Source organism: Lathamus discolor, chromosome 1 (assembly GCF_037157495.1).
Source record: "Lathamus discolor isolate bLatDis1 chromosome 1, bLatDis1.hap1, whole genome shotgun sequence".
Classification (NCBI taxonomy): domain Eukaryota; kingdom Metazoa; phylum Chordata; class Aves; order Psittaciformes; family Psittacidae; genus Lathamus; species Lathamus discolor.
Window position 1 is genome coordinate 58,480,319 of NC_088884.1, and position 24,811 is coordinate 58,505,129.

Genomic DNA, 24,811 nt, shown 5'->3' on the forward strand with positions numbered 1-24,811 from the left:
TTTCTCCATACTGTTTTTAGCATAACTTGGCTTTGCTGGGTAGCACCATGGGTGGAGCTTGCAATTTAAAGCTTTTCCACTGCTACCTCCTGTAACAGACACTGGGAAATGGAGAAGAAAGTTAAAAAGAATGGTAGTGAATCAGATTACACATACAAGGGTATAAACATACCCATGTGTTTTGTGATAACCCAGTTTCACTAAGAATGATAGAACCTGAGTTTGCCAGGGGGAAACTATCCCAAAGGCAATCCAAGCTGATAAATTCTGTTTACAGTACAATCAGTCATGCCCTGATATGTTAGAGCTCTATAAGAAGTGCACAGAAAAGCCCTCTAAATGCCCTTCTACACCCAGCAGCATGGGAAATCTTTTATATCTTACAGACCAACAACACTGAACACATTCTGTTTGCCGTTATGAGTATTCACCTTTTTTTTTTTTCTCCTCATCTCTAGTTATGTGAACTGATGAGTAAAATCTTTTAAAGGGTTGCTTAGAAATACATAAAGCCATGTATAGATATTCAGCACACTATTACACTTTACTCTTAAAAATCCTTCATTTACACCATTAGATATTTTGGAAGTTTAAGGAAGAGGGGTGAGCTAGTTGCACCAATGAGCCACAGGTTTCTACTGTCACCTGAGATAAGTGGATTCCCATACATCACCTCTGGAGTAGCCCCCCTGCTCTCGATGACCATAAGATGAGCTTTCAGTTCCCAAGTGGTGTGAGGGACAACCTCGGCTCTAAGGCCAGGTCATCCAGTCCAGCCCACCAAAAGCAGAGGCTATATGGATATTAGGCTTAGATTCTGCATCTCTGTGCATACTGTTTTTTAAGCTACAATCGTAAGGCAAGGTTGCTAAGCTACCATCCTGAAGATCCCCAATTCTTATTTACTGGATTTTGCAATGGTCCGATTGTGCAGTTCTCCCTTGGACAAAAACAGCTATGAGATTTCAATGCATAGGAACAAAAACCAGGATAAATTCATGAACAAAGTCTTAAAAAATAGACTCTAAAGTCACAGCAAGAAGTTAAGCCCAGGACAGTAACTTTATATGGCAGAATATTTGAAGGTTTTGATATTTGATTTAGTTCCAGCTTGGAAGAATATGTAGCCTTTTTGTTGCTGAAATTCCCTCTGAAGAAGAATTTCCATTCCCTGCCCAGCTCTGGGGTGGTCTGACTGTTAGGACTTTGGGAGCCTTTAAAACCTGAACTTCAAGCTCCACAGTGTGGGAGCTGAGACTTTCCAGCTCCTTTAGCCCTCCAAGTCCTGTTGAGGAGCTAGATTTGTTAGCCACAGACAAATAAACAGACAAACAACAGCAGTCTTTCAGTAGATCTGTTTGATTTCCAGTGTGGCCTTTTTTTCCCCCCAAATACAAATAAGCTCTTTGAAATCTCTGAGAAATTGGCAATTTCAACCAAAACAAAACAGTTTCTTAAAATGTTTCCCACAGCTGTATTCGTAAGTCATGTGGCCCACCCCAACTGTAATAAGGAATTAAACATCAACTGAATACTAGATTAAAATACCATTTGCTCTCTCAGAACAACAATAAAATTACACTTCATTGCCCAAATCCTACAGTGAAGTTGCACTGGTAGCAAATATTGCTTGAGACTGTAAATGCTTGTATGTCTGTAACAGAGGTAGAAATACTTGTAATATGACAAAGAAAAATGCTAAAAGGTCTGCATAGTACTGGTCTTCCGACTGCAACTTAGCCTGCCCAGCTGACTATCCTTTTCCCTTTGCTGATGGTTGCTAGAGCATGCCACCACACGCTCTTCAGACTGATACTTTTGAGATTATGAGTATCCATCCCTATCTTTGCTAGGTTATATGTGTCTCCCTGGCTCAGACCCTAATATAATATATACCCACTTTCTACTTCACAGCAGAAGGACTGAAAGGAGGTTGCACTGAGGTGTGGGTCAGTCTCCTCTCCCATGTAACAAGCAATAGGACAAGAGGAAATGGCCTCAAGCTGCACCAGGGGAGGTTTAGACTGGGTATTAGAAAAAATTTATTCACAGGGAGGGTGCTCAGGCATCGGAACAGGCTGCCCAGGGCAGTGGCGGAATCAACGTCCCTGAACTGTTCACAAACCATGTAGATGAGGCCCTTGATGACATGGTTTAGTGGTGGTCATAGCAGTGCTGGGCTAAAGGTTGGACTTGGTGGTCTTAAAAGGTCTTTTGTAACCCAGCTGATTCTATGATTAGCCAGTAGAGGCTACTGATTTGTCCCATTGTGAAAAAGCTTTGTGTAGCATTCCTATTCTTTATGTCTACAAACAGCATACAATATTGGTCTCTAAAAAAAGAGAAAGTAGAGGGTTACTTTCCTGCGGTTTTGGCTGTATTTTTTTCAGTCACTCCTAATAATTAAAAGGCTACTTCTACCTTATCTGCCATATTCTGATTTTCAGTTAAAATAGTGCAGCAGAACCTTATTGAAATAAATGGTTATTTGCAATATGGCTGAAAAATTAAGACACTAAATATGAAATATCTAGGAGCATGGGGCCTCATAACTGACATTCATGCAGAGTATTACAGGTAAAATCATGTACCTTTGAAATAAGTTTCATCCATGGCTCACAAGTGAACAGAAAACACTTGGACATTTAAAAAATCGTTATTCTTTGTTGCAGATGCTGATCTAAAAGTTATTTCATTACTAGGTAATCTGATAATAAATCAAGATAAAAAATAATGGTTTATATTTTTGCTTTTACTTTCTGTTTAACTGATGCTACTGATTTTCATGGAATAAATTTCCAGCTGAAAATCTACATGCCTATTTATCTCCACAACCCCTTCATATTTATTATTCTCCTTCCCAGAGGATGCAGTCCTAAACCAGCACAGATTTTGTAATCACCTGGTTTTCCTTTCATTTCTTTCCATAAAAGCATTAAAATTTAACTTTTCTCTGAAACGTCTCTGTTGCCCATTTCATTTCATTACCCTCTCCCTCTCTCCTTTTACTTATTAGCCTGTCTTCAAACTATGTCAGTGCTATTCATGTGCACAGTGGAAGTTCTTGGACAAAAAATATTCAAATTAAAAAGAGATTGATTCCACGCCAGAATTATTTTGCAAAGACAAGCTGGGGTTTCCACTCTTAGTCCTTTCAGTTTGCAGTTTAGCGCGCAATAGAAATGGATTTAAGAAAATTAAGAGCAAGATCTGGTATTATGTGTGACACAGCATGACAAATGAAAATAATAAAGAGTGCTTCAACAATGGAAATACATATATTTGATCATGTTTTATAAATTAGCAAAGGATTCAAGTAAAAATAATTGATTCAACAAATCTCAAAATTAATCAGCTGCAATTCATAAAAACTTTATAGATTATATAATAAAAGTTTTCTTGAAGGTAAAGGGTAAAATTATATTGATCTTATATATTATGTAGAGAAACAACACTGATCATGTGACAGAGAAGGATGAAGTTTGGCTCTATTCACAAAGTGAAGTAAGCAAATCATCCTAAATAAGTGGCAATAAAACCCTCACCACATCATAGCAGACTGTTCTACCCCTCTCACTGTGAAGCCAAAAAATCTTAGTGACTGTGAGGCACACTTAGCAGACTACAGAGAAGAGATAATAATTAATAAAGACAACTTCTCCAAAAGTCACTTTAAACAGCTTTTTCATACATAAAACTGTCACAACTTTGAGGTCCAAAATCAAAAGCTCTTCCAGACTTACAATGGCACAAATCAATAAGCATCTATCAGCAATCAGCGTCTGGTGTCTATCACTCCAAACACTCTTGTCTCATTACTTCCTTGTGTTCCCGAATGAGTCTGTATCCAAGTGCTGCCACTTGTCTCTACTTGGGAAAACAGACGACTTTTTTGTTCTGTTCTTGCACTGTACCTAGCAGAATGTTCTGTAGGTTCTCCTTTGATGCATTCTTGAAACACTAATAATAAATAATGTAACTCCAAAGACTTTACTCAGTGCTAAAGGCATGCAATTCTCATATGGAGATAGACTGTTTCTGGCCCAGGAATTAAGCTCACTTGCTAAAAGCTCTGGCAGGTGAAACTCTTCATTTTTAAAGGAAGAAGATTTATTGGGCAGGTTGAGTTCCAAAAAAAATGAACAAAACCAACCAAACCAAACCAAAAAAGGCAGCTGTGCTTTTTCCCTCTGCTGTGAGTTTAACCACATCACAAGAAAATGGATGAATGGGCAAAAAGCTGCTGTTATGACAGCCAAAGTTATTTTTCATTATAACTCTACACTCATATTTACTGAATCATGAAGACACAGAAAAATATCATTGTTGTCCAGAGTGATAATACGGTGAGGTATACTCATTTGTGGCATAAGCAACCACAGTAAGAGATTGCAGACATGACTGGACATTGAGCACAGAGCCTGGTTTCAACTTAAATGCAACTGAGTAACAGAAGCCAAGTAGATCTTGTGAATTCACCTGAACTTCAGAAAGGGCCTGGCTCACCTGTGCTGACAAGAAAGTGAGCATATCTGCAGTTTGACCTGTGTCATATTCAGCAAGTGCCACACACATGGATGGCAAGGCCCGCAGAAGCCACACAAGATTAGGGGGAAGGATCCTAAAAAGATGTTGAAACCCAGATCTGTCAGCTTGTTTCACACATGGCAGGTGTGCGAATTTCAGCACTTATGTGGAACCCCTTCTTGATTACTAGGAATGTGCTTTAAATTGTTGGGAAAAAGGTCAATTCTAATTCACTAAGGCAGCTTGTTCCTCACATGAACAAAAGAAAAGCAAAATAAACTACCTTGCTTTGAGGGAAGGACTTGAATCTGAGATGCCATTATGTTATTATTATCCTAAGCAGAGGATTCAAAACCAGCATGTAAATTCTTGTAATGCGTGCTGGGGAAAGCACTCACATCCAATCTGTTCTGTGTTGCATGGTCTTTGTAAAGTAACTGCACAAAATCATTTTTTCTTCATCAAAACTGCTCATTTCACAATGTATTTTACCCTTGCTAACCTTGCAAACCTAAGCTAAAATAGGCAGGGCAAATAGCTCCATCTGGTATGAAGTAATATGGGCTTGTACACGCAAGAGGCCATGTTCTTTTAGAGCCCTCCAAGTCAGATGATCTATGCTGTTCAACACTGTGCTGCACTGGACAGTCAAAACATCCCAGCTGGAGTTTAAACAACCGCATAAATGCCAGGTGTTTAAATAAACATTTATTAATGTTCATTTAAATGCAGGTGTTTAAATAGGAAGGAAGTTCTTTGGAAAATCTGTAACCAATAAGGCATCCTGTGCCGTATTCTCACCTGCCTAGACCTCAGCAAGTGCAATGAACCTGGTTCTGCCCACACCTCTGTGCGGTAGGTATAAATGTACAAAATCAGTGCCATTACCCTCACGTGCCTGCAAAGGGAATCATGCTCCCTCACTGCTCATTCTGGCTCCAGTTACACCAGCAAGTAGAAGTAGTATTTGTCCCTTACTTTTCTGTCTGAAAAGGCATCGTAAAGGCATTTTTCTGTAACTCTCACAGATAGGCCAGTTTGCAATCGTAACTGGAGTAAAATAATATTGCCATTAGAGAAAATAATCAAAGGTGCCAAAGGTTCACATTTTTAGAGTGAAGCCAAGCTTCACTCAAACATAAATATGTTTCTTTATCATGCAGTCATGAATGAATGCAACTGAATTGCATTTATCCATATTTTTCTTGTTTGTCAATAAGTGTTCATGCCTCTCACAGAATACGTGACCCTAGCCATTTCTGAATCACCACTACATCACTATGATTTTCTTAATTACATATAAATTATGCACAAAAGCTAGATGAAGTGTTAGTAAGCCTTTTTCAGTTCCTATTAAGTCCTAAAGTCTCTCTAAAATGGCAGTCTTTAAAAGAATACATTACATTTACAGCAGAATCACAACCCACATTAATCAAATTAACATTAAATCATCGAGATTCTCACTCCCAGATTGTTCAGTAAACTTGGTTTCCTGGTTTTGCTGCCTCTGTTTTGTCTCTAACTCTTCTGACTCTTCAAGGTATTTTCTAAATTGGGATTTAAGTCCTATCTGTCAATTCTTCTGCGTAAGAGACTGCTTTCAATGCCAAGATAAATGCAAAAGTCAGAGAACATGGACAGACTTGCCTGCAAGACACATTCTTTCCATAATAAAGATCAATCCAACACATCTACAGTTACTGAGGTTAAATCACTTTGCAATGCATTTGAAAAGATGGGAGCAATGCAACATGTCTTAAATACAAAGTCCTCTGTGAAGCTGCCCCTCAGATTACTGATCACAAACTGTTTACTCCACAAATTATATGCAACAGGTGCATTTAACAGCAAAAATAACATAAACTATCACTGACATAAAAAATAAGAATTTCCCAACCATATAAGATATTCAGTATAAACAAAATATTACTGTTCAAATAATTTTAACCTTTTGATTATTTCATTTGTTAGATTACATAATAAAAATTAGGATCATATTAAATGTCAGTAGGTTTAAGAAACGTATTTATAAACTAAAGGTTACTATTGTCTGTGGTCAAATACATTTGACCAAAGTCAGACACTCTACATAACCACTGATCTCCTTGACTTAAGCTGTAAGTTGCCACACACAGCAATTCAGCTAAGACCTGCAGGATAATTACCTGTGTGGCACTACACAGAAGAAACAGTTTTAAAAGGCTGTCTTACATAAATACATATGTATGTATTCAATCCATAGATTATTCATGTACACAGGATCTGTCACGTTTCTTGATACAATTTTGTTCAAGAATTTGGACCATTGCTGAGCTAGATCCACAATCCTTATAAACTGAAGAAGCTTTGCTGACGTTAGTGGTGTCACACTGAGATGTCTTGACTGTAGGCAAAATCCAAGCCCTCTGAGTATAGTACTCTTCTGCCCAAGAGACAGTACATGTCAAACAGATAGAGCTGGATGACTCTATACTAGAACAGCAAAAATTTAAAGGACATAATGGAAGAAAAGTAGGGACTCAGTAGGTACTCCCCAAGGCTAAAGGTGGATTTGAAAAACTTGAATTTAGGAGCTGGGTGCTTTATCTTCTAAATCAGCTTTCATACCTGCCATTACCATGGTTTTATATGCAAATACAAACTGTAGTTTAACATACAATACTTAACTATATACCTGCATTCTCTGGACTCAGATATTAAGGGTAGAGAAGCACATATTCTGTTTTTATTTGCCCATTCAATGCCCTTGTCACAGCATTCTTCCATTGAAAGATCTGCAGAAATGAAGAAAGAAAGAAAAAGACAATATATTTAATATAACCTTAGTAAATGGTACTGCATCTGCCAGTTAAAAACAAACCAACAAAACAAGAATCCATTCATTTTCCCTAATTGTCATGGTTTAAACCCAACCAGAAACCTCATTCACTCACCCCCCCCCCCCTCCTTCTTGCCCTCCCCCTGCTCCTGGAGGGACAGAGAGGAGAATCGAAAAGAATGCAACTCCCACAGGTTGAGATAAGAACAGTTTAGTAACTAAGGTATAACACAAACCACTGCTGCTACCACCAATGATAATAATGATAAAGGAAATAACAAGAGGAAAGAATACAACACCTCAACACCATCCGACCAATAACTCGCCCCACTCCCCCCAGCCGAGCACCGACCAATACCTCGTCCAACCCTGCAGTCCCCAACCCTTCCGGGGTAACTCTCCGTTACATCCTGGGCATGACGTGCTGTGGTATGGAATACCTCTTTGGTCAGTTTGGGTCAGGTGTCCTGTCTCTGCTTCCTCCCAGCTTCCCCTCCTCCCTGGCAGAGCATGAGGCTCAGAAAGTCCTTGGCCAGACCAAACATTTGAGCAGCAACTGAAAACATCGGCGTTATCAGCACTGTTCCCAGGCCAAAAAAGCAAAACATAGCACTGCACTAGCTACTAAGAAGGAGAAAAATGACTGCTACTGCTGAACCCAGGACACTAATCTACACACACAATAGTGCACCCATCCATAAGGCAGCCATGGCCAAATGAAGCATCTGTTAGCACCTTGCAATAAGCCCAGATGCTGGAGGTATTCCTTCCTTGGTAATGCAAATTGCAGTTTCTCTTTACCTGCCACGTAAAGACACAGCCTAGAGTCTGATACTCTAGCAGAAAAAAGTTCATATAGATAAGAGTACTGCAAAATAAAAGGATCTGTCAGATTGCACTCCTTTATTAACAAAAACATCAGTAGCAATAAGCAATCTTTTGAAATTCTGAAAAATACAGTATTAATGATGTTATTGGGGTTGGAACTAGATGATCTTTAAGGTCCCTTCAGATGCAAACCATCCTATGATTCCATGAGATCAAGTAACTATCTGATATGGAAGATAGATTAATCTCATGACAAGTTAGTTTGCAGAACTATTTTTTTCCTGAGGTTATTTTTCAATTAATGTTTTACTCAAAAGCATGCCTGTAAATGCAGGAGTATCGTACGGAGAGACAGTATTTTGATAACATATGAAAGAAAAATTAATACAGATACCAACTTATAACAACCCTGAAACTAAGGGAAAGCATAATGAAGGTAATTATTTGTTCAGAGGATATTTTTGCAAAAGTCTCTAATTTAATAAATCTAAATACTGTTAATGAACTGACAAGCACTACAGATTTGCTTCATATTCCAAGTGCAAAAGTTCACTGCACAGCAGGTGTATCAAAACTTGGAATAAACATGAGTCACATTTTCCTATTAATTATCTTGTAGTGCAGATACTGAACAGTTCCTTGTATAACAAATATGCGCTCTGTGTAAAATTAAAAAAAATTAAATCTGATTATCAAGAGGGACAGCTTTCTAATGTTTTCTCTTTTTTCATAAGTTTTTTACTTGATGGCCCTGACAGAATGCACCTTTGAGTGCTGAGGAAGTTGGCTGATGTCACTGCCAGGCTACTCGCAACTATCTTTGAGAGGTCATGGTGAACAAGAGAAGTTCCTGAAGAATGGAAGAGAACAAATTTCCCACCATTTTCAAGGAAGACATAGTTTCCCTTATCTTCAAGAGGGAAGATCTGGGAAGCTACAGGCTGGCCAACCTCTCCTCATTGTCTGTGAAGGTGATGGAAAAAGTCCTCCTGATAACAATGCCCACACACGTGAAAGACAAGAAGGTGATCAGGAGAAGTCAGCTTAGATTTATGAAAGGTATACCATGCTTAGCTAACGACCTTCTACAATGAGGTGTCTAGCTTGGTCGATGAGGGGAGAGCAGTGGATGTTGTTTACCTTGACACAAGTATGGGTTTTACCCCTGTCTCCCATAACATTGTCAAAGACAAGCTGACAAAGTTAGGTAAGTGGACAGTGAAATGGACACTGGGAAGGAGTACACCCTCAACAAGTTCACAGCTGATACAAATCCATGATGTTGATGCACCAGGGAGTTGTGCTGCCATCCAGAGGGACTTCAACAGACTGGAAAAATGGGCTGGCAGGAAACTCACAAAGTTCAGCAAAGGGAAATGCAAAGTCCTGCATCTGAGGAGGAATAAGCCCTATGCACCAGTACGCACTGAGGACTGACCAGCTGAAAAGCAGCTCTTCAAAGAAGGACTTAGGTGTCCTGGTGGTCACTGCCAGCAACACACACTCACAAAGCCAGCAACCTGCAACCAGCTCTGCACTTGAGTTAAATGTGTACATTTTTCAACACAGTTAAGACTGACTGCAGACAACAGCACTAAAAATATGGTGACTCGTAACACATTGTATGAAATTTGATGCATATAGACTGGCAGAGTACATGAGACAGTGTCCCTATTGGCAGAGTAGAGATCAGACACAAATTCTCTCTTTTCCAGCACCATCTTGGGCTGCATTAGACAGCACATTCGCAGTGAGTTGAGGGAGGTTATTCTTCTCCTTTGCTCAGCATCAATGAAGTGCTGTGTGCTCAGCATCATCTGGAGCATCATGATGCTGACTGGACTCAGCATCATCTGGAGTGCTGTGTCCAGTCCTGGGTTCCCTATTTCAACAAAGATATGGACTTACTGGAGTGAGTCCAGTGCAGGGCCACCAAGATGATTTATGCACTGAAGTATCTTTCACATGAAGAGAGACAGAGAGCTGGAACTGTTAAGCCTGGAGAAAAAAATGGTTCAGGAGAAATCTGATCGATGTTTATAAATACCTGCCAGGAGCAGATGAAGAAAATGGAGCCAGAATTCTCTAAAATGTCCACTGACAGGACAAGAGGCAATTGACACAAATTATACCATATGAAGTTCCATCTGAATACAACAAAACTCTTCTTTACTGTGAGAGTTCAGACACTGTATGATCTCAAGAGGTCTCTTCCAACCTCAATGATTTTTGACTAATTACTTAACGAAAAATAAGTAAGACCCATTCATCTGTAGGTTGCTGTGCTGCACAGAGAAAGGCAAATCTCACTTCTTTTTGATGGAGAAGCTGAAGTAAAGATTGATGAAATTACTTGGCCACATTACACAGCAAGTGGGTGGCAAAACGGGGAGTGCACAATGGGTCATTCCCAGACCATCTCTCTACTGGATCATAAAATGCCTCACATGATTGTGTCATTCTTAGTTTTGCTCCAAGCATATCTAAAAGGAGCAAAATTCAGTAAGCAGAAGCATTATATTCAAGACTATCCATCTTCACAAATTACTTCCTGCAGAGCCTAGTAAGGACAAGCATCTGTGTCCTCTGACTCTCCCTACACCAGTTACAAAACCATCATTCCCTGGTGCTCCTGATGTAGAATGAGTTTTACAGCCTCTTTCCATCTCTTCATGTACCCTAACACTAACCTGTTGCAGTTATCAAAATAAGCGGAAATATTAAATCTGTTCATGATCACACTTGCTTTGACACACATCAGAGTTTACATGAGTACTTCAAAGGGCAGACCTTCATATGTGGGAAAGGACAAACAAGCAAGTAGAGATAATTCCCTCAGGTAACTCAGTTGCTTGCAGGGAACAACATATATATCCTGACTAGTGATTATAATCCAACAATTCAAAGCAAAATGGAAAGAGTTAAATGAGATTTTAGGATGCATCATTCATCTTGAGGTAGGTACTTGTAAGGTAATTATCTGATCTACAGTACAAAGCTCTGCAGTATTAAGCAGAATTATGGCCATCCCTCTTCAGAAAAGATTACATCAAAATGGAAAAATGTGTAAAGAAAGACAAGAAAGATGGTCAGAGGAATCAAAGACCTATTCTACGAGGAAAAATTGGAAGAAATAGACCATTTTAAGCCTAGATAAGTGAACCTTATTAAAGGATGTGGTTCCTGTCAACAAATATTACAGTAGTAAACAATAATCAGAATTATGGGATCAAATAAACCAAATGTGTTTTAATAAGAAAATCATTATACTTACAAACAAAATTACTTTTAATGTCAGTATATAACAGAGTTCTGTACTCCATGACCCAGGTCACCCTTCTAGTCTTACTTGCATACCCAAAATAATGGTCACAATTCTGTCATTACAAAGTCAAAGCAATATTTCTCTTGAATTCCTCAGTGTGTCCAGAATTCATGCCAGTGTCTGAAAGCCAACTGCAGTTCATAATGACACAGAGAAAATTAGTCTTGTTAATAAATATCTGCCTGTGCTGAAAGATGTGAATTTGTGTCTGATCTCTTCTCTGGGAATAGGGACACTGTCTCATGTGCTCGGTCTGCCAGTGTATTGCTAACAAATGCTATATGCACCAAATTTCATACAATGTGTTATAAATAACCATATTTTTAGTGCTGTTGTCTGCAATCAATCTTAACTGTGTTGAAAAATGATACACATTTAACTCAAGTGCAGAGCTGGCTGCAGGTTTTTGCAAGGCTTTGTACAAATGGGTCTTTAGCCAAGTTCCTCCCCAGAAGGACAATCCCTGGCTCTGGACACCAGTTCTTCCTTCCCAGCTCTGGCAACACACCTCTACTGCAACCAAATAACTCAAGAATTCAAAGCAGACCAAGCTAAGCTCGCCTGTAGGACTGCATCCAGGCAAAGAAGGATTTCAGTTAGTTTTCTGAGGAAGAACTGTGGTCCAGACTCATTGTTTTGGTGACATCACAATTCATATCCTTCAAAGATTCTGCCAAAAATCTCTTGAGAATAGAGGGAAGTGAAAAACAAGCAGTAAAAAAAGGACTCCACCCTCAAGGCCATTCTTCTAAAACATAACAATAAACCAGTGAAAAACATTTTCTCTATGCTGGCCTTGAAGTTTGCTTTTAGAAATGGTCATTTGTGGACAAATCTCTACTCTTTCAAAATCTGAGAAAGTGCATGTCTCACACTTCAGGTGTCAATTCCTGATTGCATTGGAATCGACTGTGACTACTTTGGCATGAAGAGTTGTTAATGAGTATTCAGAACCAGGACAGGCTTACCGTCTTGTAACTGTATTTTTCCACTGTTGTGGATTCAACCTTACATGTGCATATTCATGTGGCTCCCAGTTGGAAGCCTTTGGGCAAGCAGTTCATACTGAGGCCATTTGTGCCTCCTTACACCCTCTTCAGGGGACCAACAGCATGGGGGGTCATGGCCTCTCTTCAGTTTCTCATAACTAGAGGTTTGTAATGCAGGATATCTGAAAGGAAAGGGAGGCAGGAAGCAGATGGTAGAAACTACACTGATTACGACATCTCAGAGAATGTCACTTACTGTGCAGAAAGTGATGTGGTTTCTTTTCTCTGAATGTGACCATGTGTCTTTTATTGCTCATGGCACCCCTCAGAGCTGGAGTGCTAAAGATGATCAAACAGAAATTACAGTACTGTTCTGCTGAACCTGGTGCTCCTTATTGTTTTGCCAAGTGCATAACGTTTCTTGCAAATGAGCCAGGGAAATCTCAGGCATCTGAGAGACGAAACACTTCTAGGAAAGGCTGATGATATTGTCAGTGTTCAGCTGAAATGTGCCCTTTTATCTGGAGGGAGAAACCCCACAGGAAAGTTGTAAAGTGTGGGAATACACTACCTGGTACATTTTGTGAGTTTGTGAAGAAACTGTTCAGCTTTCTGGCATCACAAGACAAAGAAGTATGAAGATAAAACAGAGGTCTGCTAAGATGGTAGCATGTTTACTTCCTTTCCACTCAGATACAGTAACTGTGCATGATAATTGACTATTTGAGAAAATCCAAGTCTATATTAGGTAAAATCAAATGCAGCTTTGTCACTACTTCGTCCCTGTAAATAAGTATGTGCAGCAGGCCATCCAAAAGAATTTGAGTTGTGTTAGTATGGTAAAAAATGAGGATGCCTGTCCTCATGTCAAGGTGCTACATGTAGTACTGTGAGAGAGATTTCAGGAGTCTCTCAAGAGGACAGTAGAAACATCTGGAACTCCAACCTCTATTTTTACAAAACCTGTGACAAAGAAGACCTATCAGATAAGAAGTGATTAGAGGTCACACAAATTCAAATACTTTCAAATCTTTTCTTGCGTAGATGATGCATCCATGAGCTAGCAATGAACTATGCTTGCATCAGCAAAATGCGTACAGGCATATGGCTGGTTTTAAAAAAGGGTAGTCTGCTAATCTTAACAGGATTGCCATACTGCGTGGGAGTTCAAAGCAAGGAATGTGGTTAAAATCTGTATAACCTTAGACTTCTATGATGTAATAATTGCTTATTCAGCTGCTACAGTGAATATTTTCTGCAAAAGAAAGATAAGCTGAAGAATGCTACCCAAAAGCATGATTCCTGGAATGCGAAACCCTGAATAGTTTCTGGGAATTGTGCAAAAAAAATAAGCAGAAGTAAAAAGGACTGGATAATTTTCATGGCAGTAGCATTCCATCTAGATCAAAAAGGGACAGATTTTTAAAGTAACAATCTGTAACAGCAGCTATTCTGTACAGCAGATGCTGATGGAAAATCCTATGTACAGTCCAGGATTAGACAGCTGTTCATTACTCGGTGTTGAACTATGGAACATTTATAAAGCTAATGATAACACCAAACGAATGCTACACCTGAGCCTAGGTGGGTTTAACAAGCTAGTGTTAATAAAGCTTTCCAGTTCTTCAGTGCAATAAGTGATGTGACCATCAACTTCCCAGCTCACATAACCAGCTATAGCTGGGTATGGATTTGGAAGTGAGCGCAGGTCAAGGGGTCAAAGTCACACCTCCTTATTTAGATGTTTTTAATCTTTTAAGGACATAAATTGATAACATTTGCAAATGTGGTGTAGGTTTTTCGCTTCACTCAATTTACTCTGTCAGGGTCTCAGCACTATGGAATGTGAGAAAACAGAACATGATTATCACTTCTCAGCATACGCAGACACAGGCAGCAGATGGACTCTGTGAAAGTTCAGCACTATTCCAACATGCTTCAGTAACAGTATGTCATCCAGAATTTTTGGAACTCATGATTACAACAGGCATGCATTCGTTTAGATTTCCAGTACGAAAAATACTTACAACTTTCACAGCATACCTTTCTGAGGAAACTTTTCTTGTCCTGTCGAGGAAATCTCTTACTAGTGATGCTCATCCATCTGTCAGCTGAAAAAACCCTCAAGTCTACATATGGATTTTGATCCTCAAAATAACTCATTGGTCACCTGTATTATTCAGAGTCACATTGTTTTACAATCTCGCTTTACATCTGTAGTCTCCTGACAAAAAAGCCCAGAGTGACTGCACACCCCTTTGGCCAAGGCTCAACTGTGCTATAGGTTCAGGGCAGACAAAGAGTACTTGACCTGATCTGGTATGCCAAAGCAATCATCCTTGGAACAATGACACCTGGCTAATATTAGGTGGACAAGGCAGTTGCTTTTGTAGCAGGGACGACAGTCAAGTGCTGCCAGCTGGGATTTGTAATCTCGAGTTTTTGGCTGTCCTTACAACAAATTGTGGAAATGCTGTTTCTGGCAATGCAAAAACCACTCTGGCTGGTCACTGAAAGCATCAAATAGACCCAAAGATATGTTTAGACAAGAGAGAAGCCAGCTGACTTCAAAGGTCCAACTGGTAATAGACTAACAGGATAAGTACAGCCTTGTTACATCTTGATCTTATGTATAAACCTAGGGATTAGGCACACAGAGTAGCGGAAAGGGTGAAGGACACCTGAAACTGTGAAAGAGAAAGACAAAAACCAGAAAATCGGGCCTCATGATTCCCTGAAACAAATGGTTTGAATTGGAGTAATGATGTGATACAGGAAACCATTACCATTCTCCATCTGAGATGATATATTTGCTGCATCTCTTCAGGCTGGAGTTGGCATGAAAATGTATCTCCTCCATTTCATATGCAGAGAAAGAACTAAAATGAATAGGAGCTTCTCTTTTTCTTCAGAGATGTTCTAGTTTACCTCAAGACTGCACATCAAATATGCCAATACACCAATAGGGTAAGACGAATAGACACAGCTGAGCTGTGGCATTAGTCACCTTTCAACAGTAAGCTGTTCTTAGTCCTTCCACACTAGATTGTTCTTACATATTCCCTTAAAGAATATACCAATCTAAACTTTCCTAACACAAAACTTGGAGCCAAGATGCCCTTTCTTGTAATACACACAACAGCACAAGCCAGGAAGCCATTTCTAGTGCATCTGTTGCAGCCCACAAAGCTGTCTCTCTACTGTGTGCCCTCAAAGAGATCCTATTATAATAGCGCTTCTCTCTTCCAAGTGTGGAGGTCATACTGGATCTTTAAGGACTGGCAATCGCTTACAGTTCATGTGCTAAGAAATACGACCTGAATAGGCTTTAAGTGTTTGAACCTTTAACTTCAGATGTATTCCCAGCTAAGTGTGATTATTTCAGAATAGCTGAAATCATTGAAGAAACCCAGTTAGCACACTAAACTAAAGCAGCAGCATCCTAAAGGAAATGCCTGGTATGTTAGTGTGTTTTGTGGTTGGTTTTAAAACAGCCAACATTTTACTGGAAATTTTCTTAGGTCTGGAGAACACTCATTTATGGGGAATGTGGCTCTGGTAGCACCAGCAGTGGCCATCACACAATTAGGGGGATTTTTCAGATATGACCAAACCTCCTTTTGAGATGTCTGTTTGCGATTTATAAAAGCAGCTCTTAAAATCATTCATGGCAATAGCTGGTGATGAGGTAGCTGCTGTGTTTGGTGATAAGGGCAGTCCTAAGGGAGGCAATGTTATGTTGCATCATGCCTTATATTTTTGCTGGTGGGGAAAGTAAGTTCTTTTCTGTGGCTTTTTTTATTTTGTTTCAGCCCTAGTAAGAATTTTTTTCAATAAAGTAGACAACTGGCTACTAAAAAACTAGAAAAGGTGACTCCATCCATTGCAGGAAGACTATAAGGCATTTTGAATATATATCAAAATACCATAAAAGATAGGGATGTCGGAGCCCTCAAGAGGTTGTCTTCTCTTACCCACTAATCTCAGGCAAAACTGATAAAATATGGTCAGTTTTAGGCAGATTCTTATCTAGTTGTTCAAAACAATATCAAGTGGGGCTGATCCCCTCTCTAGGCTGCTCTAGGCAGTGACAGAGAATTTTTAATAATACATTACCTCACTGTCCACTTCAAAAGCCTATTGAAACCTATTTTTTTTGTTACTATTTCTTACACACAGGCTCCTACACACTTCAACAGCTTTCTATGTGTCTGAAGATTGCTACTTCATGTGGATGGATGACTTTTCTGTAAAGAAATTGACTTGAATTTTTTCATCTTTCCAGGTAGATTATTCTGGGGACTTCTGTGAGGATGCTGGAGTTCGAAAGATACTGAAAGTAGAAGACTGACGTATGTTCTGAAGACTTCTAGAAGACATGAAGATATTGAGAGAAACTTAACACTACAGCCCACCAAGTCAGCATCATGTAAACAGCTTAGTATAATGTCTATCCTAGACTTTACATATCCACAAAAACATGAAAAAAGAGTGCATTTACAGCTCTGACAGACACAGGTGGCCTAAAGAACCCAGTCTCACCAAGATGACAAGGTGAATCTATGAAAAAGATTCATAATTGGAAGAACAACAGCAACTGCTCTTTTGGACAAGCACATGCTAAATTTTGTTCTTCACTCTTCCCTGTATGAAAAATATCATGCAAATAATGAAATTACTTCACAAAATGTTGATACCTTGAAGAAGCATTTTCTTTCTCATTTAAGAAAAACTTTCCATCTTCTCTTGATTTTTCATTTCAAATCTTGAAAAAACATGTGTTTAGAAAGTTTTATATAAGAGGTAACAATTAAGCTGTTGTTAGTCCCTTTCATTTGTATAACGAGCTTAATCCAAAACATACTGAAGTAAGCGACAGACTTTAGATAAATCTTAAAGAGCTTTGAATTAAGCCCAAATATATATACATATATTTTCAAATTAAAGCAACTGAAATAGGAAGGATCTGAGAATATGACAAAGCAGCACGTTTCAGAGTATCAAACATACATATGCTTAAGCACTCCTGTATTTTCTCATGAAAAATGGTCACAGGGAAAACATTTTCACACTGGGATTTCTCTATGTTCATCTAATCAGAAAATGAGCAAGAATAACTATCCTTTTATATACTGCTTAAGTGAAATAGATCTACTCTGTAGGCATGTTTATTGCTGAATATATATATTTAAAAAAAATAATGGACAATGATGAAGGATTCTTATATTCTACTACTGCCATATTTAAAGAATAGTCTGGAAACATTAAGTAGATGGGATAAACTTTACCCACAGTGGGACAAGGTTCAAGTATGGAGGGAACCACAAACTTTAGACAGCATGAAGAAAACAAAAGATCCAATTTTTGCACGTAATTATATGCAATGATTTGGAGAAGGTTTTGTTTTGGAGAAAACATTACTAAAACTTTTTCCTACATGAGATTTTCCTCATTTTTTAAATTATGTATACTGAGCTGCAAACTGGTATCTAGCTCTTCCAGATTTTCTGCCAAAGTATTGATATTAGAAGTACTCAATACTTGAAATTTATTCAGTGATAAGAACTTCAAAGCTGGAGGATTGTAGTATTTTGAACTGATGTACTGCTGGTAGCATTTGTACAGTATATCCTTCCAGTGTTTACTAAATCCTTGGAAATACCTTGAAAAGCTGGAATATATCTGGCAAAGTATTTCAATATCCATACCCTTACTTTGGCATTGATACAGAAGATTTTTTTAGGTACTGCTTTATTACTAAGCTTAAGGTCTCAATCCAGATTTTGACTAGACTCAGAAGTGAACCCTTTAGCAGGGAACATCTTACATCCTTGTCTAGCATGGGTCACTTATGGGTGCTACCATAATCCAGAAAACAACATACTTCCTAGACTTGTGTAGTACATACTCAAAACCTCATCCCAGATATCATTCAGCTACTTTTGAATGAAAATTTTCCACTAATTTGATTTAGTGAAAAGAATTCTAATGAGAATTTGTGAGAATCTAGAAATCCGGTATCTTCTTAAGATCCAACAGCACATGAAATCAAAAGGGCAATTTGTCAAAACTTTTAAGTAGGTTATACAAGCACAAAGCAGACAAAAAGTATTCATGAGAGCTGGGGGGAAAAAAGTGCTACTTGTTTAAATAAGTGAAGGCAAGACACTTAATTAAATATCTAGTCAAATATAATCATGGAATGGTTTGGATTGGAAGGGACCCTGAAGATAATCTAGTTCCAAACCCCCTGCCACAGGCAGGGACACCTGCCACTAGACCAGGTTGCTCAAAGCCACATCCAACCTGGTCTATTACAAATACAAATCTATGAATTCAGGAAAGCATTAGCACTGGAGATCCTTCTTTAGGACTGGTGAATGCAGTTGATCAGAAAAGACTTTTCCAACTTTTACTGGACTGTTCCAGTGACTTGCCAGAAATTAATTCAGCAGGATAAAAATCCTCACCAAGTGTATAAACAGGCAGTTTTCTGTCACAGTTACTGTACACGCTCTCCCTGTCACTGTAAATTACCCAGCACATCATCTTTGTAAGTACTACTTTGATTACTCCTCCACTTGCTTGACATTATTCAGAGCATTTTTAAACTAATTTGTACTCGCAAAATATTATGGCCAGAAATTCTTTACATTTTTCTAGGGCTCTTCACTGATCTGTAATGACCCTTTCTCTCCTATATATTCTTGTTTTGTTTCTTGTGCCCTATTCCTCTGTATTCCCTTTTCTCCTGACAACTCCTTCATGGACTTCTTTGTGGACAACTTTCCCATCCTTTCTCAGCCTGCAATCTTCTCAATACTGCACCCTCACCTCTATAGCTTGGAGCACTGTTATCCACCCTCCCAGTTTAATTATATGTGATGACTATTGAAATCTCAACAGCTGGCCTACTTCTTTCCATCAAATAGACACATAAATACATGTGCCTGATATTTTCTGAGTGCTTTACAAGAACTTTTGCCCATTCTGGCTAAAATGACCTTCTTAATTTGTTCTTTCTTAACTTTGCTCATTTTCCTTACTCCCTGTCACTGCCAACCATCACTTTTTGCTACCTTTTTCAGAAAAGCTTTTGTTCATTTATCTCTTTCATCCTAAACCACTCTATGCTACCATTAAAATTCCTGACTATGCTCTGATGGTTTTTTATTTGGATTTCAGCTCTCTTTCTTGATCTTCTCTGTCTCATCCCCTTTTATTCTCTACAGATATTTTACTAGATCTAGTAAATCCATGTCCTCTGTTTACTGAATTGATTTTGTCACCTACTTCTTTAGATCTATCCATAACTCACAAAACCAAACTTAAATTCTTTCATGGTCCCAGGTAATTCTATTTCTGTCAACTCCCAGAGGGCTAACACACATCCTTCAGAAAATGTTAATAAAAGTATTATAGAACAAGTTGGTCTCAATACAACTATCTATTAAAAACACATGTAAAGTTGATATGAAACTTGCAGAATGGGCTAAAGTGCAACAATAAATAAATAACTTTCGAAAATGCATTGACCTGCTATCAGGTAGTGCCTGAAATCTGACAGAATGGTATAAGTATACTGCAGTAACTTGATAAGCTAGTTTATGGATTTTCATCTTGGATTTCACTAACAAGTCTGCTTTCAATTACACAGATGAAAACCAAGAGTTTTAACATTTTGCTCTTCCCCAACTGCAGTAAAATGTCATGTCTGAAAATGGACTATTACAAAAAACCTCAACTTAAAACTAATTCAGAGATAGCAGTCATGTTTTAGAATTGTATTTTTTTGGTACTATGTGATTGTGGGAGGAGATTTTATCTATGATAGAAGGCAAGAAAGCACAGATTTAGCCTTTTGTAAGTTCTGCCTCCACCCATACACTTCTTACAAATTTATTGCTATAAATGCACATGTAAAAATCATAATCTTAAAATAAAACTCATTCCACAAAGTCAGTGGAACATTTTTTTTATTACAAACTCTAAGCTCACCCTGAATCGACATGTTTCCAGATGTTTAGTGAGTTAAACTGTCTGTGCCTGTAGTACCAAGACGTGCCAAAGGTGCAGCTTGAGGATGAACTATTCAGACAGTGACTGGACATGATGTGAACAATTCATATTCTTCAGTAGATGGCAGTTTATATTATAAGGAAAACAACAACAACAAACAAAATGGTTTTAAAAAATGCAAATTTTGCAATAAAATAAGTTTGCATTATAAAATTTAGAAGGTTTTTAAGACCCTCACGCTTGCAAAGAATGATGTGTGTATTCATATTCACATGCACTGGACAGTTCCACTGAAGGCAGCAGTCCCTTGGAGTTTTTTTTCAGAATGAGGACTTTAAGTAATAGATACTGATGATTTGGTGATTCATTAGTAATGAAAAGCAATCAAGAAACCTGATGGTAAAAAGCTTAGGAGGAAGCTGTTTCAGAAATATATTGCCCTAGTAACTTGGCAATTGTATTACTAAAGCACTAAGGAGCTTGTCTTTGCCCCAAACCCCTTATTCTCTTCACACAGAGGAATGGAGGCACTCTCCCAAAGAGCCTGCACTTAAACAACATGATCTCAGAAGGTAATTACTTCATTTGCCTGCAAAACACAGACGGCCATGTGAAATAATGCAGAAAAAAAAGCATCTTTCTTACAGCAATTACAATTACCAACAACTATTTCACCTGAGTGAAATCTACCCTTCAAAATGTAGTGTCCTAAGCAAGGACTGTCATCTGGTTTTAGACACTTAAATCTAATTTCATCTAGTGTATTGCATTCAAAATTCTATAGATGTAGAAATTCTCAGCAAATTAGAGTACTGATTTCTATTGGAAAATAAAATCCTGGTATACCTTTTACAGACAAATTTGGATATATTTTGTGTTAAGAAAAAACAAAACTGTGAAAACCTGAACTTATATATCTACTTACTTACCCTTTTTCTAAGAAGTAGTCCAGTAATTAAGGTTAAATGTGCAGAGATTACAAGATTAAATTCTTCCACGTTTTACCATAACGCAGAATGCTTAAAATTACTATGTCTGATCACTGTGATACATCAAAGCCACATTTTTGGTGATGTACTGTTGTCTGAGAGAAATTAGGAGTGATCTGAGGATTCTGGCTCTAAATGTTGCTTTTCCAACCTTTATTTTTCCCTCCTTCTTTAAAAGGAGTGGCTAACATCTTCCTATCAAAAAGCAAATATTCTGAAGGATATCTGTGATATCTTCTATATGAAAATTGAAGAGCCAAAACACTATGATAGTAACAACTTACTTCACTGTCTTTTGTCTGCCATTGTTAGGCCTATGCCAGAGACCATATGTTTCTAAATGTTTGCCTGGACTACAGCACAATCAAGCCTCAAGTCTGAATGGCCCCCTCGGGCTTCCTCTAATAGAAAAAGTCACTTACCTGTTAGCTATGATAAATGCATTATCACCATATGAGAAGTAGTTTCTTTGTCATATCTTACCAGTTCTATTTGCACTGGATTGCTACACTGAATTAAATTAACTGAATATCCTTTTTTTATACAGTATTGAGACAACAGGGGGAAAGTGTGTAGTATGGGAAGGGAGCCATGGCCTGGACACAGATCCCTGCTTTCAAAAGCAGCTACATCACACACCGTAATTCATAAATGTTTCACATTTTATCTTCAAAAAGTCTGCATCCTTTGTTCCTCCTGCTCCACTGAGATTTCAAGTAACTCCTGCTCCTGTTTCCATTTTTGGGGGGATGTAATTTGGTCCCCTGCAGATCAGATCTGACACTTCCCTTGACCACCCGTTTTGGGAGACATCACGGTGCGCAATTTCACCCGAACCCCATATGCACCGGGCACCTTTCGTTGCAGAGGGGCACCGTGCGACAGCGCCAGCACTCCGACATGGGACATTTGTGACGCTATTGGAACATCGGCTTGCAAGAGCCCCGTGGCCGCCCGCGGGTGCCCGGCCGGCTGGTTCTCCGGGAGGACAGCGCTGTTCGGCCTCGCAAAGGACCCACTCACCAATTCCTGCTGGCCAAGTCCGTCTCGGCGCAGCCTCGCATCGACCCTCCAGAGCACAACTAAAGCGCTCCGGGGGCGGCGATCCCGGGGGGCAGCAGGAGCCGACAGCAGTGGGTAGCTGCAGCGGAACCGGTGCACGCCACGCCTTTCAGCTCACTTGAACGTGGCAGAGGCGCTTTAAAGCCTGCCCTGGACGCCCAAGGGTACGGGAAAGGTGGGGGTGGAGGGGAACACCAGGGGAAGATCAGAGGACCAACTGCCCTACGAATCCGCAGCTCACAGCTCGCTGTCCGGGGCGCGGCCGCCCGCTCCCACCGGAGCGGGTACCACTGGGGCAGTGAGGCGTCCCGTCGCCCACAGTCGCCCACAGTCTCCCCCGCCGCTAGCCCCGGCTCCAGAGCCGGGCCCACGGGCACCGGGGAGGCGGCGAGAGAAGGGGGAGCTAAGCGCAGAGCAGTCCGGCGGACGCCCGCGGCTGGGCTTCGTGCCGATCCCCGCACTTACCTTGGCTCCGGAGCGAAGGCACCAGCGCCAGGAGCAAGAGCAGCCGCAGCTGCCGGGCCCCGCGGAGGTTGTCCATCGGCCGCCCGCAGCTGCCCGTCAGCGGGAGCACTCACACCGAGCTTGACTTGGCTCTCCTGCAGCGTCCAGCGGGCTCCTTCCTTTTCGCTTGTTGCTCCTGCTGTTTCTGATGTTATCCCAGCCGCCTGAGACCGGTTGGAAAAGAGTTTGCAGGAACCCCCCACTCGGTGGGCTTTACAAAGATTTAATTCACTGCCTGCCTGGTTAATTATACCGCCTGCAAGTGCTCAGCAGAACAGAGCTGCCACTACAACTCGGCGGCAGAGCCCCGTTGCTGCTGATACCCTACCTCTCTTCCCCGCCACCCCACGCACACACCCCCCGCTGTAAAAGTGACTCCCTTTAGCTCGGAAAACTTTACAGATCCTCAGCGTGAGTCTAGGGCCGGCGTGACTGGTTCTGTGAAGGAGAAGCGCAGCGACTTCTCTCGGTGCCAAGGAGGAGAAAGCCACAAACAAAGGCAAAACAAAACAAAAGAAGCCACCTAGCAGAGAAGGAAAGGTTTAACCTCTGGAGAGATTTTCAATCGCCATTCTTGGTCTTTCCGTGGATTTTGCTCCAACACAACTTTTGTCAATAAAAAAGGATTTTATAAAGGAGGGATATTCTAGAATCTTTCAATGAAATTCATTGGGGGGTGGGGAAATCCCTCCTTCCCCGTTCCTTAAAAAGTCAGGATGAGAATTTCAACCCAAATGCGGCAGTCAGCGCTACTCTCTCCTCCCTCCCCCATCTTAGCCCCCCCTTTAAAAAAAAACAAAAAAAAAAAAAAACCCACAAACCAAACAAACCTCCTTATCTTATTTAAACAGGAACACAAACATTGATAGCGGTCAAAGGAAGAGCTGGAGTTGAAAGCGCCCAGTTGGCTATGCTGTTGCAAAGATCTTGTAAGATAATGAGGGGGATAATATTTACAGGCAAACGTGCATGGAAACAAATGGAGAGTTCATCACCTTTTATACTTTGCCCTCAGTTTTACTCAAACAGTTGGAAATCAGTGTGTGTTTGGTCGTTGTGACACATGGACTCTGGTTAGACTGTTCCTCTTGCAGCTGCTCAGTAATGCAATTTTTGAGTATCTCTTTTCAAAATGTCCAACTGGGAAAAGTATTTAAGGCAGTAAGAGTTGAAAGTGTGCATGTTTTGTTCACCACCAGGTTACTTGCTCTTCCCTTTTCTTACTCAAGAGCATAAATGGGGCTGGATGGGACTTTGAGCAATGTGGTTTAGTGGAAGGTGTCCCTGCTCATGGCTGGGGGGGTTGGAACTACATGATCTGTAAGGTCTTTTCTGGCCCAGATCTTTTTACTATTCTGTGATAAAAATAGCCATACGGCCAAGCATTCAACTATCCCAATAGCCCGTTTTCAGCAATGATCCTAAATGGTCTCCAAAGGAAGAGTATGAACAAGGGAAACACACATGATAATTCTCCCAACTGCTGTCCCAGCCTTCAGCTGCTTTGAGTTTGGAGCATTTCCTCAGTGGCATGTGGTTTCTGTGTACTTAGGAGCCTCCAGTGGATTCCTCTTCCACTTATTTATCCTGTATCCCCATGAGCTCTTGAAAACTTTTATCATCCAAAATATGCTTTGCAACAGGTTGCAATGATAGACCAGTGACTGTGTGAGGGGCCATTTCCTTTTGTTGCTTTTGAACCTGGTTTCACTAACCCTCTCATGGTGCCTTCCAACTCAACTGATAAAAA

General features: G+C 39.9%; 1 protein-coding gene across 5 annotated transcripts in view; it reads right to left on the reverse strand.

Annotated features, from left to right (window-relative positions):
* Positions 1 to 23,962, reverse strand: part of FBLN1 (fibulin 1) — an 80,888-nt gene extending 56,926 nt beyond the window's left edge. Inside the window, exons 1-3 of one of the 5 annotated variants that reach the window (XM_065672811.1) lie at positions 23,892 to 23,962; positions 23,023 to 23,225; positions 7,202 to 7,301 (exon numbers count right to left, since the gene is read on the reverse strand). In XM_065672811.1, coding sequence (XP_065528883.1) covers positions 7,202 to 7,301; positions 23,023 to 23,098 — 176 coding nt within the window. In that variant the 5' untranslated portion in view covers positions 23,099 to 23,225; positions 23,892 to 23,962. Of the gene's footprint in view, positions 1 to 7,201; positions 7,302 to 22,518; positions 22,601 to 23,022; positions 23,421 to 23,584; positions 23,794 to 23,891 lie in introns of those variants that run through there. The other 4 variants (XM_065672806.1, XM_065672802.1, XM_065672819.1 and 1 more) reach the window with 4 other exon arrangements.
* Positions 23,963 to 24,811: the final 849 nt, after the last annotated feature.